The 19,135-nt window shown below is 32.1% G+C and overlaps 2 protein-coding genes and 1 long non-coding RNA gene across 3 annotated transcripts; all 3 read right to left on the reverse strand.

Moving 5' to 3' along the window:
* Positions 1,439–8,295, reverse strand: LOC109350050. Its single transcript, XM_019591168.1, has 5 exons — positions 7,921–8,295; positions 7,751–7,828; positions 6,961–7,045; positions 2,673–2,761; positions 1,439–1,746 (listed from the first exon to the last, which is right to left on the reverse strand). Exons 1-5 carry the CDS (start codon positions 8,203–8,205, stop codon positions 1,603–1,605), a joined length of 681 nt encoding a protein of 226 aa, XP_019446713.1. The 5' UTR covers positions 8,206–8,295; the 3' UTR covers positions 1,439–1,602.
* LOC109350051 lies at positions 3,493–6,183 on the reverse strand. The gene is made up of 2 exons (XR_002108064.1): positions 4,073–6,183; positions 3,493–4,026 (listed from the first exon to the last, which is right to left on the reverse strand). It is a non-coding gene; the product is annotated as an uncharacterized LOC109350051 (long non-coding RNA).
* LOC109350053 (autophagy-related protein 8f) lies at positions 11,695–14,984 on the reverse strand. Its single transcript, XM_019591170.1, has 6 exons — positions 14,852–14,984; positions 14,290–14,331; positions 14,131–14,186; positions 13,107–13,159; positions 12,074–12,192; positions 11,695–11,961 (listed from the first exon to the last, which is right to left on the reverse strand). Exons 2-6 carry the CDS (start codon positions 14,324–14,326, stop codon positions 11,858–11,860), a joined length of 369 nt encoding a protein of 122 aa, XP_019446715.1. The 5' UTR covers positions 14,327–14,331; positions 14,852–14,984; the 3' UTR covers positions 11,695–11,857.

Here is a 19,135-nt window from a genome sequence, read left to right on the forward strand (position 1 = left end):
ATTCAACCGATTGAGATTCTTGAATATCATCTTCAACGTCTTCCATCTCATTATCAATATTAATAGGATTTGAATTATGACCTTCAATATTAATTGTTGTCTAAAATAACTACAAAACATACAAAATAAAGTTAGCATTATGTGAATATTAATAGGCTACAAAACATACAATTTAGATTCATAATTTATATATATTTTGATTCACACAATGGTCTTGGCCTATGCTAGGAAGCTCCATCGCCCTTCAAATTTACAATTTTAATGCACCTTCAAAATCTCCCCCAGAATCTGCTCTTTCTCTATTCAATTGGCTAAAAGACATTGGGTGCATAACATACTTTACTAGCCAATTGATCTAAATCTGCATGGTAGATTCTTTGAGCATGTATTTTAGTACGACACATGCCCTTAACTATTTCCAAATTCGTTTTATTGAAGTAGTTATATTCCCTTCAAAATCTCCATATGTCACTGTATATGTTGCAAAAAATATATATGTAAGAAACTCCTCTCTCTCACATTAGTATCATTGTGCTAATGGATCATTACATCCTCTCTAAAACCAAACTCATTCTCACATATGCTCTTAGTAATTTTAACAAACAGTTAGTGTGCAAGTTTTAGTAAAACAAAAGTATATTAAATATAAAGAAGTAGGTGTCAAACAAAACAGTTTTAACACAGAAACATTGTGAGATAATGGAATTAGGGTGTTAATGAAATAAGAAATGGAGATCAAACAAAACAATTTTAACATAAATCAGTGAGCTGAAAAATGTATGCTAAGAGAGCTGGAAAGTGGAAAGTGGAGAATGGATTTGTAGTTTACTGGTTTATGGCTTTTTGCACAATGCAAGTGTGAAGTGGTTTGTGGTTTATGCTTAAGAGAGAAGTAGTTTAATGGTTTGTGGTTTTTGCACAATGCTAGTTGTCACGCCCCACGCACAGCACAGTGTCACACACGTTAGTTTTTTTATTTTTTAACATGGCCCGCCGGGCCAGCCCGACCCTCCTTAGCCCGTCTAAAAAACGGGCTACTAAAACGGGCTGAATATGGATTTTTGGGCTAAAATTCTCAGTCCGACCTGCTAAAAATAGCTATCCGTCGGGCCAAGCCCATATTGCCACCCATACTCACCACCTCCCTTATAAACTTGTAAAGAAATCATTTAAACATTCACACATTCCTCGTCATGTGAAATGAGAGGGAATTTTGTATTAGTAACTTGAAAAAACCTATTTCACTTATTAGTTATTCATTCTATGAAAATTTAATGGTTCACGTAATTTGAATTAGTAAATAAATTTAAACTATTAGATTTTATAGAATGAATGTATAAGATGTGAAGTATATTTTTTTAACTTACTCCTGGAGTAAGTGGATCTCATCTCATATGAAATAAACACATCAAAATAATGAAGTTAAGCTTATCATAAAATAAATCCATAATAAATCAGATATCCGTAATTAAATATCACTTAAACAGAGTACAAAACTAGCTAGGAAAAAGCTATCATTTTGTATACTCAGTCAATCAAATTGTGCATTAAAATCAATGGAAAACTGAAGCAGGAAAAATCAATTAATCATGTTCACGAAAATCAATTACTGCTACAGCTGACGATGAACGGGTTGACAATTCTGATTAACTGAGATGTCCTGATTCCTAGCTTCAGATCAACCTCACCACCACCCAACCAAAAGAAATCTGGATTTAGTTTTACAATAGCTTCATCCAAAATCACCTGAAATCAACCCATAAAATCCAATGAATAAAGAAGCTGCAGATTAACCTTGTGTATATAGACAAGGGATCATGCTGTCTAACCGAAAAAGAGAATGAATCGCGATTATAAAGCAACAGAAAGAAAGCTTCCCAACAATGCTTCATCTCTCCGATTTCTCTTGCATCGATTTGCCTTACGAGTCATTCTTGTAGAACCCACTTTCTATTTTGATTTGTTTGTTAATTTCTTTAAATGTTCATTTGTAAACAAGCTTAAAGCACAGTGAACTTTAGCTTGAGTGAAAATGTGAGAATATCTGAAAATATCTCATAATATTTATTTCTATATCTAAGAACATTTTTAGAGTATATCTCTTATGAGTTATTTTCTACTTACTATTTCATGATAAGCTTCATCATTCAATCATAATTAGGATACTAGTATTACTAAACTAGTATATATGGGATGATTGAGCTTGTTTTCTTGTATCACATCAAATCAAATATTGATCTCATATTCTCCCTTTTCCTCCCTCCATACCTAAGACTCCAATTTAACAATGCCAATTATCAATCCATGTGCATGATAACCAGCGGATAGTTGATTCAGGTGGTACATGTTTGCTTCCCCGGAGAAACCAACACCGGGAGAGCTAGCCTCACTATACTATGGACACTCATGGCTCAAATAGAATTACCTCCAAAGGAGGATTTATGCGGGTAGACAAAAACATCCACAGGCATGATATTGTATGAAAATTAAAAATACTATGCTTTAAACAGTGTGAATTATAATTACTTGAGCTCGGGCTAAAATGCAATATTGTGTTTTCTGCAACAGTGTGAATTATAATTACTTGAGCTCGTGCCAAAATGCAATATTGAATTTTTTGCATAATTTTAAGATTCCAACATTAACTATTAATCCAGAGATCTAGTCTTTACCGGAATGTCTGTTTTCATGCCAATACAAGTCACTGCGTTGTGCCCATAGCCAGTTAACTCCGATGATGTCTCTTCAGGAGCTAGCCTCACTGTAATTAATAACAACCATTATTAGCTTCAAAGCAATAACAAGTTGAAGTTATAATTGAATGAAATTTTATTTTAAAATAAAAGGAAAATAGAAACATGAGAATTCTGCATAAACTGCGTGATAAAAAGAATATAGGATAAAGGATAAACAAGGACAGACACAATGCTCATATGAACACATGGATTACAATATATAAAAAAATTTACATGGTGAATATAATTGAAGTTCAGAAAAGTGGTACTACAAAGTGATGGGTATCAAGAAGTTGTCAAGTATGGACCTCCTAATCTTTCAATGTATCTAAATAAATTTCCTTCACACATCTGCCACTTAGAATTTGCTTGCAACATCAATTACATGGTCAACAGTTTGTGGGCTCGGTTCCTCGGCAGTCTTATTCACCACAGTTTGAAGCAGCTTGCAGAGAACTGAGATTCTACAAGTGCATGAAAAGCTAATTCAATGAATGTCAGTATTGCTTCTTTATCTCTGCTGGCATGTGCTTGCAATTGACGACCCAAATTGAAGTTTTCATATCTTCAACTTGATAGCCATTGTGCACTAAAGCTAAAATAAAAGCAGTTAAAGACCCATGGACAATCGCAAGTCGCAACATCCAAGCTAAGATATAGATATTTAAGGGACTTTAGCTGCCTCAACAAAGCTTAGCCATCTTCTAATCACTCCAACAACACATAAACCTAAGAGTAGCTGCAACACATACACCTCCATGGACAGGGAGCTGTTGCCACTTGATCAACACTTCTAACTCACCTGGTAATGTCTGCCTTATATCTAACAGTTGGTCCACAAATGCTTCCAGCACATGCTCATCCGACAACATCAGCAGTAAAGATTGTGAAATTGCAGTAGGGTGAATAGCTTTCTTGAGTAACAAAACATGGAAGACATGGTATATACGACTATTATCAGGCAGCTGCAAATTTGAAGAGACCTGTCCTATCCTCACCAAAATCTGATAGGGGCCAAAAAACCGCAGGATCAGTTTAGCATTAGATATCTTAGGTAAGGATTTCAATCATTATGGCTGTAATCTCAAAAGGTTACAATCACCAATGTGAAACTGCACCTCACATCTGTGCTTATTGGCCTGTAACCTATTCTGGTCCTGAGCTTTACAAAGATTAGTCCTTAAATCTTTTAAGATCATGACCCTTTGTTCTTCTAATTGATTTACCTGCTCCACCTTTGAGGGAATAGTGGTTTCCTTCAATAAAACTGGAGAGTATTGCCCATATAAAGCTTTGAAAGGAGCATCTTGGTAGAAGCACTATAGTTAGTGTTAAACCAGAATTCTGCCCAACTTAACCAATCTGGTTGTTGCTTGAGCTTAGAACCAGTCATGTAGTGTAGGTATGTCTCCAAGCAATTTACAACCTCCCTTTGGCCATCAAAGTGCTAAGGAACACAGGATCTCTATCAGAGACAATAGTAGAAGGGAAACCATGTAGCTTGACAATTTCCTTTACAAAAAAATGGGCCCCAATGTGTCATGTTGATTTCTTTCGCAAACTTCACATCGCATGATAAAGTCTTTAATATCCTTCCTCATACCCTCCCAATATAACACCCCTACTATCCTCTTAAAGGTCCTGAAATACCCTGAATGAACACCCATTGCAGATCAATGTAACTCCTTAATAATGGACCGAATCCTTGGAAAATGCCTTGGTAAAACCAATTTCCCTCTAAAACAAAGTCTTCCATTTCTCAACATAAAATTTGCATGAGCCCTGGAATCAATTCACAAATCTTGAACAATAACAGACAATTTGGCATATTTCCATATTTCAGCTTCCAAGTCATCCCATTCATCAAATTGTAACACTGTCATCAGTTTCGTTCGCGACTCTCAGGGTTTCAATCACGGCTCATAGGGTTCTGTTCGTGACTCTGGTTTGGTTCTCTGTTGGATTCATGATCTCAACTTTGAGTCTGTTTGCGATTTGCTCTTCTCCTTCGCGATGATATTCCCACCACATCATTGAGGTAAGTGATCATGTTTTCTAAACTCTGGAACCGTTCAACCATAATGTTTTCCAAATTGTTTCACAGTGCCAAGATGGGTGCTTTGATACTAGTTGATAGGAACTGATAAAATTGACTTAGGAATAGAAAGGAAAACTAGATTTTATTGATGAACACTAACCTACTAGAACATTATCAATTTGATAATGATGCAGAAGTAGGTAGAAGAACAGAAGAATTACAATGAATATCCTAAGGTTTATTTGAGAGATCCTCCTCTCTCCCAATAGCAACCAACTAACTCACACTTGTTGTTATTATACAGTTAGGACTGCAACTGTCCTAACTGATCCCAATCTCCTAACTGAGTATTAGGATCTTGTGCTACTCTCCTCTTCCTTCTCTAATATACCTTCCCACACACCCTATCAGCACTTTAAATGAAACTTCAAATTTATTTTTCTACAGAACCTACCTATTCCAACTCACTGCCTTCAATTCCATCCTTTCACATTTTAGAACTGTAGGATATGCTCTGGTCTTTGTCCTCACTCACAACCCAACTTTTAAGGCATTCATCAATCTTCATCCAGTTTCAACACCAAAGCAAGGAATGATTTTGGTATAAATTAGTATAAATTCATAGCTGAATAAACAATTGGGGTTGCAGCACCTGTGAGTGGTGGAATTGAGATAGCAAGAGAAGGAGAAGACTATTTCCATAGGGAGTCAGTAAGAAATAACCATAGCTGTTGTTTTATTTCAATTAGAGGAAAAGGTGTGCTATAAACTGTTGCAAACAAGGCGGTAGAGGAGCCTATCCCAACCAAGCTCCCATGCATGATACTTCCCTTTATATACAAAGACACTCAACATCAACAAATAACAACAACCAAACTTTTATCCCACTAAGTCTGCATGTCGCTATAGATAGCCCATCCTAAGCCTAAATAAAAGGTGAAGGTTGCATTATCAGTCCACAACTGATGTAAAACATTGTCAAATCTCTACGATATGGATCAACAATGTGATGTAGAAAGAAGCTCACAGCTCCAAATTGCAAGAGAAGATTCATATTCAGCATGGAAACCTTCATGAACAATCCTACCTTAACTCTCCTTCATTGCAAATGGCATATTACAACATCTAGGCATGCAGACTAATTTCTCAAATATACTACTTATGTAGCTTTTGATTATTAGAGAATAGTGAAAAATGTAATACCGGTTAGGTGTTAGTTATGTTTTAATAGAGTTAGTTAGACTTAGGATCACCTAGTCCGGCAAGCTTCTATGGAGGAGGTATGTTGAAAAATAAATCTCATGTCGCCTACCTCGTTGTCTCAGTAATGGTTTAAATACTTGTTGGACTACTCCTCTTGTTGTTAATTGGTTTTGAGATGAAACCTTAACATGATATCAAAGTCAGAGTCCAACTCTCCTTTTGTCATGGGCCAAAGGATGTTAGTCATCGATCAGAGGTAACCCTTTGCCTGATCTGGCAGGCATTTGTGGAGGGGTCACATTAGGAAATAAGTCACATATCGCTTACCTAATTGTCTCAAGAATGGTTTAAATACATGTTGGACTATTTCTCTTATTGTCAATTGTTTTTTAGATGGAACCTTAACATTGATAGGAAGAACGGTTTACAACTAGTGTTTCCACTATATTCAGTTTAATCACACTATCATTCCTCCACATGGCATAAAAGGAGATAAACTGAAAAGTTCAATTATTATTAGAATTTAGAAAGACCAGCAGAACATAATGAGTGCATGCATTCCATTGCGAACATATATTTTATGATATTTAAAGGAAAAGTAAATCAGTATTAAATTTGAGACAGTGCATACAGTTATATTGATCATGTATTTAAATTGGAAAAGGTGCACAATAATCATGTTCCTTTCAATGCCACAATGCTCAATAGTATCTCATTCAACCTCTACAAGGTACCAATAAGGCCTTGGTCTAGTGATATAAGGCCCCGCTAAACACCCATGTAGACCAAAAGGTCAAAGGTTCGATTCCCAGAAGTAACACTTGTTGGGAGAGGCAGCCACACACCCCGAAAGTATTTAATTCCTTACCTATAAGGTGAAGAGATACCCATGTTTATATCAAAAAAATCTCTACAAGGTGCGCTCCATTGTCGAACTCCTATAAAATCTACACATAAAAAAATGCGCAAGATAAAAGAGCTTACAGTTGAATTTCTTTTTTGCTATAGTTCCATTGTTGAGTGAATACAAAAAATTCTTCACAGCGTCAGCATTGAGTCGAGCAGTGTACTGGGAGACAAACCAATTGTGTAAGATTGGTAAAAAGAGGAACGAAGTTAGAAAAAAAATAAAAGTAAATACCCTAATACATGCTTAAAAAAGCATCTCCTTACTTATTCTTAAGAAATTAAACTCGGTCTCTAATGCTTATGCTTTGCTTGAAAGTTTAGTTTTGGAGGGGAAATGAATGGATAATTTTGGAAAGCCTTTCGGTTGTTTGGGAGTTGGATGAAAGAGATGGAAAAGTTTTGATTTTGAAAGGATTATAGAGCCCTCTAAAACCCTCAATGTGCCTATTTTCATAGTTCCCCTAATTTGAGGGTCTTTTTACAGACAAAATGTCAAAATAACTAAATTTTATACTCGGGAGAGGATTGTCTTCCTTTCTCATTTCCTTCATCCCCGTCATTGCCCCTTCATCCCTCTTCCCATTTCCTCATAATTCCCCAAACATAACCTAAGAATTTCAAATGTCAAGTACCCAATAGACACACAAATATGTTCTTAAAATTTTCCCCTGAAAATGACTAATGTGACCAACTAAATTGAGATTTTTCTTTTTAATGAATTCAATGGACACATTTTTTCGGGCAAACATGAGTAAAATGAATGGTTATACTAAGTAGTCGACAAATTTTGTCAAATCTTTATAAATTTTGGAAATTTTATTTAATTATGATCTCAAAATAAGTAAAATAAACAAAAGAAACACACCTGAACAACAACGATATAGTACTTAGAATTGTTGCGATCACTACAATCAATCACATTAGAAGGTGCTCGGGTATTAACCTAATCACAATAAATAAACACAGTCATTAATTTCAAAACTAGAAACAAAAATCACAACATTATTTACAATAACGAGTTCAAATATAATTTACCAAAACCATGCTTTTACAAAGATGATAGATGGAAGAAGCACCCAATGCATCACGACGAGCTTCAAGGGTCCAATCGTAATAATCAGAAGCGACCCTTTTAAAGGAAAAGTCGTCAACGTTGTTGGTTCGCAAAATAGAAGAGAGACGAGTTACAGTGTCAGTGTCTTTGTTTTCAACGGTAGACGACGGTGCGTTTTGTTGTGGGAGAAAGGAATGTTCTAGATTTGATATGCGTTGTGGGAGTTGCGTTTGAACTTTCTCTAGCGAAGCGAGTGCTTCCTCCATTGGTGCACAGTTTTGTTTGGATTCAACGATTGGTGAGTTGAAGATTGCTCGCTCGTCAAGACGAAATTACATAGTCGGATTTTTTATCATATTCCTTCTAATCTTCTATGCCCATTATGTCAATTGTGGTTTGGGCTTTGTTTAAACTTAAAAATCAATATAGATTGTCACTACCCTTTTGACAGAAGCGGTCCAAATTTCACGAGCACAATGGACATCATTAAGCTGCATTTTGTACGCGACTGTTTTGGATGATGAAAATTTCAGTCTAGTAAATTAGTGAGTTCACTTAAAATTATGAAAAAACGAAAAACATTACTCTAATATAATTATACATAATTATATATTTATATATAATTACTCTCTTACAAGGGACACTTTGAGTCAGTGTTATAAAATTCAGTTTCAATCGGCCGACCCGTTAGTTTAACCGTGAATCGAATATCTAACTGGTCTGAGCCTATTATTTAATCATTTTTATATCAATTTGGGTTGATTGAGTCAATTTAAGCCTAAAACCAGTTACTCGGGCGGTCGGATCAGTTGGACGGCCGAGTGAATCAAAAAATATTTTTTTAAAAAAACAACAAAATCGATGTCGTTTTTCAATGAAAAATAAGTACTTTTAACTTATTTGTAGTTATGTTTGTCATTTGTTAGTTTATATTATAACAAAATCTTCAATGTTTAATTAAATTTTAAACTTATTGTATATTTTTGTTGTAGTTAAAACATACTTCATATGTTGTTTGATGATGTTATCAACTTACTTCTATCATTTTATAATAATAAAATGTTCTTTTTTGTTGTTTAATTAGACATGATAATGTTTTTAAATCTTGAGTATACAATTATTAAATATTATTACATAATATTATAATATTTTAAAATTTTTAATCCAAAACCATTAACCTATTAGTTGAACCAATAACTCATTAATTCAATACTTTGATCTAGTCATTGACCGGTCCAAATTTAATAACACTACTTTAGTGTCACTCCTTCTAGTTAATGTTACTAGTTCTTTTCTTGCTAATAGTTCAGTTCCACCGTACAAAAAGAAGAATTTGAATCCTAGTAATATTTTTTCTCTCCTATGATTCCTAAAAATTAGAAACAACTTCTTCACACAAACAAGATTATATACATTATGTTTTATCATTTATTAATCATTTATATTATTTTTATTAAATAGTCAATAATAATTAAAAATAAATGATAAATAATACAATAATAGTATAAAAACTCTTATACTATCAATACATATATTTTTCTCTTTTTTATCTTCTATCATAAGGAGGATTACCATATGTTTAGGTGCATTAATAATTTGTGCATATAATGAACTAATTCATCATCTATTCATTAATGATATGGATTTCATCCTTTATAATCATTTTGATGAAACACATGTATAGATTTGTGGTTTTGGATACGATATGATAATCCTCACATGTTCATAGTCATAATTCCTTAATTCAGAGTTAAATCAGTAGTGGTTTCTACTGCATATTGATATGCTAGATCAACAATCCAACACATTTTGTGTTCCTATTGTGTTTTTATTGAATTTGAAAGTGAGTATTGTTGTGACAACCAAACAAGGTGCAACTAAGTTCAGAATCTATTTTGAAACATACCATATTAGTAAGATGTGCAAATATAATTTGTATACAATATCAAACTTTGAAAATTTCCTATTTTATGGTTTCCTATTTAATTATTTGATATTTTAATTAATTGACAAAAACAAGGGAGATGAATGAATACTATTTGTTTAATTAACTTATCTATTTTTTCTTACTTTTCTAGTTGCTACACCTACTATAAAAAGATTTTTTACAACAATGATGACACATAATAAGATGAATAATTAGTTTCTTGCGATAATTTATATTGAAAAAGACTTCATATGTTGTTTGATGATGTTATCAACTTACTTCTATCATTTTATAATAATAAAATGTTCTTTTTTGTTGTTTAATTAGACATGATAATGTTTTTAAATCTTGAGTATACAATTATTAAATATTATTACATAATATTATAATATTTTAAAATTTTTAATCCAAAACCATTAACCTATTAGTTGAACCAATAACTCATTAATTCAATACTTTGATCTAGTCATTGACCGGTCCAAATTTAATAACACTACTTTAGTGTCACTCCTTCTAGTTAATGTTACTAGTTCTTTTCTTGCTAATAGTTCAGTTCCACCGTACAAAAAGAAGAATTTGAATCCTAGTAATATTTTTTCTCTCCTATGATTCCTAAAAATTAGAAACAACTTCTTCACACAAACAAGATTATATACATTATGTTTTATCATTTATTAATCATTTATATTATTTTTATTAAATAGTCAATAATAATTAAAAATAAATGATAAATAATACAATAATAGTATAAAAACTCTTATACTATCAATACATATATTTTTCTCTTTTTTATCTTCTATCATAAGGAGGATTACCATATGTTTAGGTGCATTAATAATTTGTGCATATAATGAACTAATTCATCATCTATTCATTAATGATATGGATTTCATCCTTTATAATCATTTTGATGAAACACATGTATAGATTTGTGGTTTTGGATACGATATGATAATCCTCACATGTTCATAGTCATAATTCCTTAATTCAGAGTTAAATCAGTAGTGGTTTCTACTGCATATTGATATGCTAGATCAACAATCCAACACATTTTGTGTTCCTATTGTGTTTTTATTGAATTTGAAAGTGAGTATTGTTGTGACAACCAAACAAGGTGCAACTAAGTTCAGAATCTATTTTGAAACATACCATATTAGTAAGATGTGCAAATATAATTTGTATACAATATCAAACTTTGAAAATTTCCTATTTTATGGTTTCCTATTTAATTATTTGATATTTTAATTAATTGACAAAAACAAGGGAGATGAATGAATACTATTTGTTTAATTAACTTATCTATTTTTTCTTACTTTTCTAGTTGCTACACCTACTATAAAAAGATTTTTTACAACAATGATGACACATAATAAGATGAATAATTAGTTTCTTGCGATAATTTATATTGAAAAAGAAAAACTAAAATTTTTACATCATATTTAATTATCAGTGAATTTAAATATGTTAAATGAATGTACAATTTTATTTATCATATTTATTATTAGTCATTATTATCTTTGATTAATAGTGAAACTTTTAAACAAATATGTATTTTTCTAAATTGTATTTAAATATTCTTGCACTCCCTAGACTTTAGGTCTAGATCTGCCACGTGGGAGCCTAATGCACTTTTCATTAGAAATGGACACCAATTTCATATGGTTTGTCTCTTCCCGTTAACCAAATCCAGATCAATGTGGAAAGATGGATGACAAAAGCACCCTATAGTTTCTCCCTGATCAAAACACTAAACACCCCCAAAGTATCAATTAACAATTGATATGAACATCTTAGATATGCATGATGAAATACTGAGAAAAGAGTTATATGACTGAAACCAAAGAAACTTATCAACATTGAACATGTTCAGAGTTTATATACAAACTGTACACAACATTGAGAATAATGTTCTTTGACATGAGTACCATCATGAATTTAAGAGACAAGTCAATATGAGAGAATAGGAACATATTGAGTAAACCCATAAAATGCTAGTGAGAAATCAGGTCCCCAAAGGTGTTTTCACCACTGTAAGTAACATAAAGAAACCCATCCTCATCCTTCTTCTCCTCATATATGGCAGACATGATTGCTCCTGAAAAAATTCAACAACCCAAGCAAAGTGAGACTAATGCTATTCTATAATATAAGAGTAGAGAGCTTCATCTTGGAAAAAGATAAAAAGAACATAATTTAATGTAGTTTACCTGTAGGTGGAAGGACATTGTCAACAAATATAAAAATCGCCTTTTCGGCACTTAATTTGATCCTTTTGCGGATAACATAGACAAACTGTCCAACTGTTAGATCAGCAGGGACAAGGTACCTACAATTTATTAATTCAAGTTGTTAGCTTAATGCGGCATTTATGACTTCCATGTGCCAATTATATACCTTATAAGTTTTATGCAGCAGAAAGCCATTTGACAATGGCAATATTACAATAAAGAGTGTAATATTTATATCAGTATAAAGATTTATACAGTCATTATATCATCGACCATTCATTTGTATTACTTATTTTGAAGAGTCAATGATATATACAATATGCAATAGATGCAAACTTCAGTAACCCACATTATCACTTAGAGATCAGCAATTCTCTTAAGTCTTTACTCTTGCTAATAGTCAATCATGCCAATTTCGGTATGTAATTTAGATCAATTCAGTAAATCACCAAATACGTCCTTGAAAAAAGAGTGATTTTGCTCAATCCAGCTACTGAATTGTTATGGCCTATCATGTAAAAATTGCATGCCATATTTGTAAAATCAAAACATCAATTGAAATGCTATCAAAGGTTTGGATTATATTTTCTTCTAAAATGTATATTATTAGGATCTGCGGAATGAGGGAAAGCCCAAATGAAACAACACAAAGGTTGAGTGAGCCAAGTCACTCATGGACCAAAGGCTTGGCAGGTTATATTAAGATGGGTGGGAATGGAAAAGGGATAGTGATTAGTGAGTGGTGAGTTGTCAAGTTAGCTAGAGGTTAGAGAGGGAATGCACTTGTATGGAGTACAACATAAGGAGGAATGTTCGGAGTGTGGAAGAATCGGGTAGGTATTTGGTATTTTCGACATTTGCTTGCACTTTCTGAAAGTATGTTCTACTTTAAATTCAAATAATATAAGATTCACAGCAACATTTACTTTTCCTTTTGAAGAAATAAACACATGAGCAGAAAAAATAAAAGTGACATTTCCAGATTAAATGAAAAGTATTGACAAAATCTTACTTCTTCTTGTCAATACTTGGTATGTCACTTCTTTCTGCTTTCTCCACAATCACCTTCAAACATGGAAGAGACAATTTAGCAAAGTATCTAGAACTGTATACCGACATACATTTTCAGTATCACGATTGCAGCAGGAAGCAAGTAGAAGAAATTAACAGAATTGCCCATAACTAAAATAATATAATGTGGTTCTTCCTGAAAACTTAAAACCAACCTTTCTCTAAAAACTGGATGTTGTAATCACATTAAATTGACACCTAAAAGGCGTGAGTGCGTGACTATGAAATTAAATAAGGGTAAAAAATAAACTAAAACTGTTAGGCTCTTTAAAAATTAAAATTGCATAATTACAACTCTGAAGAACTATTCAAAGCAGAAAATAATATAGCTCGAGAGCATAAGACAATTCAATTACTGGATTCAGCCTTTAATGGAAGCCAACAAATGCACTGGTTCATAAGTAAAAATCATCAAATAAAAAATCCTTCCTTGAGTAAATCATTCTAAAACTGATTGAATTTCGCAAACAGTCATTTAAACTTCAATAAAGGCTTTCCCCATAATTTATTCATGCATGTAAAGATCAAAGTTTGCAACAAAAACGAAAAACATATGACAATTTAGCATACAATAGAATTTCCAAAAAAAGGATTTCCCCACGGTGAACAATGCTAAATTCATTCATCACTATCAACCAAGTTTTTGTTCATGAAAGATTGTCAAGTGAAGCATCAAGGATCCCACATATTGTAAAATTCAAGTGCTAATGAGCATATTGGTGCCAAACCATGACATGAAGGACACAATTCACAGAAGACACAATTCAAAGAACTCCGCATTGATAGACATCAAATAAGTTTTTCATCAAAAAAGGAGGAAAAGTCATAAATAAACCCAAAAACTTTGTCCCCTCAACCAGCAAAAGAGAGCAAGAAAAATTCAGCTTCTATGAAAATTGTATGATTCACCATAGATGGCATCAGATACATATAGTTGCAGAGAAAAAATCAGTGCCGATTCTCACCGGAATACGGTCAGGGTATTTCTCCCTAATTCTAGCAGCCTCGGCCCTTCTCTTCTCTGGAAACACAAATGAACCATTTATTTATATATAACAAAGCTTTCCAAAAACACAATCAAAGTAAGCATATTTCACCAAAAAACACAGTATTTATATATATACCAAGGTCATGCTCTTGTTTGAAGTAACTCTTTGCCATTCTTCCTGGAATTAGCAATAAACAAAAGTCAATTAAATTTTTAATGAAATATCAATCATCCGACAAAGGAGGAAAAATAATTCATCAATCATCAAAAATTAAAATAAAGAGCTCTAAGTTTTAAAATTAAATAAATAAAGTAAAAGGGGTGTGATTAAAAGAGGGAAAAAACAAAATTTATGAAACACCAGCAATAATCAAATCAATATACATCGAAAATTCAATATAAGAAGGAACAAAAACGTAACAGAACATAAATCTTCGTTTAGAAAATCATAAAATTAATAAGAGACCCAATTTTCAGCGAGGTCAACATGTTATGGAATTAAGGATCGTGTTTTAAAACGCATCGAGGTTTAGGAAAAGAGAAAAACCTCATATTGTTAACAAAAAGGGCAAGAGAAATTAGAAAAAGAAACTATGAAATTGTTATGGGGGCATTAAAATCTGTTGGTCGATGAATAATTTTCGAAATCCAAAGGATAAAGTTTGAGATTAAGATTATAATGAATTATTGAACTAAACCTTGTGAAGATGATCGAAAATAGACAAGAAAATCAACGCTTCTTGTGCCTTGTTTTGATCAAAACGGTGATAGGTCCGTGTTTGGTTGGGGGAAAAGAAAGAGATGATTATTGCCCCTTCGCTTACGTTTTCAACTTTATTTATACTACAAAATAGGATTTAATATATATGTATAGTATATTTTATATTTTTGTCATATCATACATACATACATCATATATCTTAACATGATCATGTTGGCTAGTGATATGATTAAAATATAAAAAGATTGATTACTCGACATTTATTAACAGAACAATCACAGATATTAAAATAGATTAATTTTTTACTCCTTTAATAAGGGAATGATTCATTTGATAGTATTAAAAAATACATTATATATATTAATTATTATATTGACTTATCCTACAAATAATATAAATCAATTGTGGATAATATATTCATCATATAAAAAGAAAAAAATATTAATAGTATATAAATATTAAAAATGTAGAGTAACCAAAGTATTTGTAGTTTTTTTAATATAATCAAACGAATAAAAAACTAATCTCAAAATTAGAAGGTAGTGTCATATTTCCACAACAAATAAGTCAAAGATGTTACTAAATATAGCTCCTGTGTTAATTAAAGTTATACATGTTATTGTTAATGTTTTTATAATTACGATAATTACTAAACTGATTTATTAGAAAAGTATACTTTAATTCTCTATTTTTAAATTTCGTTAACTTTGATTTTGATGATATTATTTTTTATTTAATTAATTAAAAATATGAAATATAAATGAGAAATGATTACTGTAAAACTTCATAGTTGTTATATGATTTAGATAAAACGTTTATTTAATTAATTAAAAAACATAAAACTAAGGGAGAGAAAAATATTGTAAAAAATGGTCAATGTTATCAAAGAATTGATAAGCATATGCATATGTATTTGGATTCTCTAATTTTATATTCGATGACGGTCAATATTTTAAATAATAACTATTTTACTTAAATAAATAAATTTAAGAGAAAGAAAAGGTTATTTCTAAAAAAGTAATGTTTGGGAGTCTAAATATAACATCACTTAACCCACTTTTTTAGTCATTTTCTATGCTGAAGAATATGATTAGCGAAATAGAAGAAGATTAAATTACAATTTATCACATCTAATAACTTAAACTTTTTTCTTTACCATCAACATTAGCAAAAAAGTATTGTAAAAATAAAAAGTAGGAAAAGGATCAAGTTATAGAACATTGGTATATTCCTCTGGAGTTTGGATAATTGATCTAATTTATTGCTGGTCTTAGAAAATTGATCCTTAAAACCAGCCTCGTGCCTGATGACATGTGGCCGTGTAATAGTGTGCCACTAATTGTTTATCAATGAACCTCGTTCCTGTTTAAAAAAGTAATACTTAATTAAAAAAATTACAAAAATAAATTAACATTTTTTCTTACTTATTAAAACTTAATTGGTTTCATAGTTTATAGAATTTGAGAAATACCTTTAAGAAGTCTATAATTTTTCAAAAATCATGCCTTCGGTAATAGTTTTATGGTTTAAATTCTTCTCAAATTATTCTAAGACAAAAAGATGTATTATGGCAAATATAAGTTTTATACATTTATACATTATCATTCACATTTTATATATAATTATCGTTAACTCTTTAGAAAGGTAATTCAAATGAATGACAAATAGTCTAATGATTATGTATAAATCTAACATTGCATAAATATTACACTTTTATATTAATTACTAAAGTAGGTATCAATCATTATCCCTTCCCATTAACTTAAGCTTATATATTACAAAGATAGAGTAGACAAAAACTAATATACAGCAATTAAAATAATACATATGTGGACTTTGTGGGCATACCACAACCATAAACAGTACCAGGTTATGGTGGTGATGCAATACTTGACTAAAGCTTCACTTATTTCATAGTTTTTGTTATAGAAATTTGGCCCCTTCATTGCTTCTTTCAATTTCAGTTGGAGAAATACCTTTGAATTTTGCAGTAGCTGGTAGTTCTACTAAACTATATGAGGAACAGAACCACTTCTTTATTAATGACTTGAATGGAAATAATATGGAAACAGCAACAGTAGCATTCTAATTCTATAATTCTCAATATTACTTTTTTTTGTTAACAATGTTATCTCTCATAGTCTCGTGTTATGGGAAAAGTGCTAATTGTAGGAAATCTTCCAACTATAATCCTTAGATTGTATGCGGAAACCCTAATGATCATGGCTTTGTTCCTATAACACAATGTTTGTACCCATACATAAACCCAAATGGAACAACCATGATCCAGACTGAAGAAACCTCAATTGATTTCATGTTGAAGAAGAAGAACATACATTAATTAGCCATTTAGAATCTCGAAAGTATGAGGGTGTGATGATCTTCCAGATGTTAGAGCACTTGATGATTTTCCTTATGTTTCTCTAGAGGGGAATGAGAATGCTAAGTTTTCCAGAGTGTTGCTTGATAATGATGTTGTCTTATGGTTACCCTTATGGAATTGTGATGGTGTGTTATCTTATATTTGATAACTCTTCACAATTCCCTTTATTCTCATCAGCATACTCAATAAAACTTGTTGCTCTACAAACGGGGACCATAACTCATAAAAGTAATCGAAGTGGTTACTGCTTAAGTTGCAATAATTCTGATTCAGTCCCTTCATCAAATCAGAAATTGCCTGAATGTATCTACACTTATAATATTTCATGACACATATGCCCTTAGCCACCAAATTAATTACTGAAGATCATTTTATATATTGGCTAATTAAATAATGGTCATAACATAATTATAGAATTATATTTGTGACCCATAAATTGTCAGAAATTCTAACAATGTCTCACTGGTCACACATATGATTCTCCATACGTGTTATCCTTATTGCGCGCTGAAATATTGCCATTATGTCTAAGGCATACCCAAATTATCTCGTCCATTAGTCTTGTCTCCATATCGAATCACAGTGAATTTCGCCATATCAATTATGACTAATTCAACAATGATCACTAACATTGACACAACTAAATGACATAGATTCATCATGAAATATGTAGCATGAAAATCACATGAATATGATATGTACATGTCAATTTTCAACTGGTCCTACTTAACTTTAGTGAGATCCTTAATAATTGCATAAAACCTTATTGTACAAAGAAAAAGACAGAATATCAAACTGAATGATTAATCAACTGAAGTTTGAATACAAAGTATACATACATAATGAAATTACATAGAACATAATAAAGGCGTGCACAATCAAACTCCCACTAAACCAAAAAATCCTCACATTGCAGAACACCCATGTGAGCAGTATGCTCATGAAAGACCTTGGGTGTGATAGCTTTTGTAAGAGGATCCGCAATCATGGAGTTAGTGCCTAAGTGTTCTATGGAAAACTGTCCAGTTTGTACTTTCTCCTTAACAACTAGGAACTTAATGTCGATGTGTTTCGACTTTGCTGAACTCCTATTGTTGTTGGAGAACAACACGGCTGATTTATTGTCACAGTATAACTTTAGTGGTCTTTCAATCCTTTCCACAATCCGCAGTGACAAAATTTCTCAGCCATGATGACTGAAGTGATGTCTCATAACATGTTATATATTCAGCTGCTATGGTGATGAAGCCACAAGAGTTTGCTTGGCAGAGCGCCAAGAAATTGCACCACCAACCAACAAATAAACATAGCCCGAAGTAAATCGTCTACTATATTGGCATCCCTCAAAATCGGAGTCAGAATACTCAATGATCTCTAATTGGTCTCATCTCCTATATGTGAGCATATAATCTTTTGTTCCCTTTAAGTACCTCATGACCCTTTTGGCTGCTTTCCAATGATCCATTCCTGGATTACTCATATATCTGCCTAAAACCCCAACTATGAATGCTATATCCGGATGCGTACAAACTTGAGCATACATAAGACTCCTTATAGCTGATGCATAAGGGATCTTTTGCATTTCCTGAATTTCCAGATTTTCTTTAGGGTACTGATTGAGACTAAATTTGTCTCCCTTAGCAACTGGAGTATTCATTGCTTTATAGTTCTGCATGCCATATCTTTTAAGTACCTTTTCTATATAGCTCTTTTGTGATAATCCAAGAATACCCTGAGATCTGTCTCGGCGTATCTGAATTCCTAATACAAACGAAGCTTCACCAAGATCTTTCATTTCAAAATTATTGGATAGAATTTTCTTGGTTTCTAACAAGGTACCCACATCATTAGTGGCAAGCAGTATGTCATCCACATACA

Source organism: Lupinus angustifolius, chromosome LG06 (genome assembly GCF_001865875.1).
Source record: "Lupinus angustifolius cultivar Tanjil chromosome LG06, LupAngTanjil_v1.0, whole genome shotgun sequence".
Lineage (NCBI taxonomy): Eukaryota > Viridiplantae > Streptophyta > Magnoliopsida > Fabales > Fabaceae > Lupinus > Lupinus angustifolius.

What these genes read in the sequence shown, in the direction of transcription:
- LOC109350053 (XM_019591170.1), bottom strand. Translation starts at nt 14,326, where the DNA reads ATGGCAAAGAGTTACTTCAAACAAGAGCATGACCTTG. An exon ending in CAAACAAGAGCATGACCTTG is followed by an intron (nt 14,187 to 14,289) that starts GTATATATATAA and finishes TTGTGTTTCCAG; the next exon opens with AGAAGAGAAGGGCCGAGGCT. An exon ending in CAATGTCCTTCCACCTACAG is followed by an intron (nt 11,962 to 12,073) that starts GTAAACTACATT and finishes GAATTTTTTCAG; the next exon opens with GAGCAATCATGTCTGCCATA.
- LOC109350050 (XM_019591168.1), bottom strand. Translation starts at nt 8,205, where the DNA reads ATGGAGGAAGCACTCGCTTCGCTAGAGAAAGTTCAAACGCAACTCCCA. An exon ending in TTTGTAAAAGCATGGTTTTG is followed by an intron (nt 7,829 to 7,920) that starts GTAAATTATATT and finishes TATTGTGATTAG; the next exon opens with GTTAATACCCGAGCACCTTC. An exon ending in GCATGAAAACAGACATTCCG is followed by an intron (nt 1,747 to 2,672) that starts GTAAAGACTAGA and finishes GGTTGATTTCAG; the next exon opens with GTGATTTTGGATGAAGCTAT.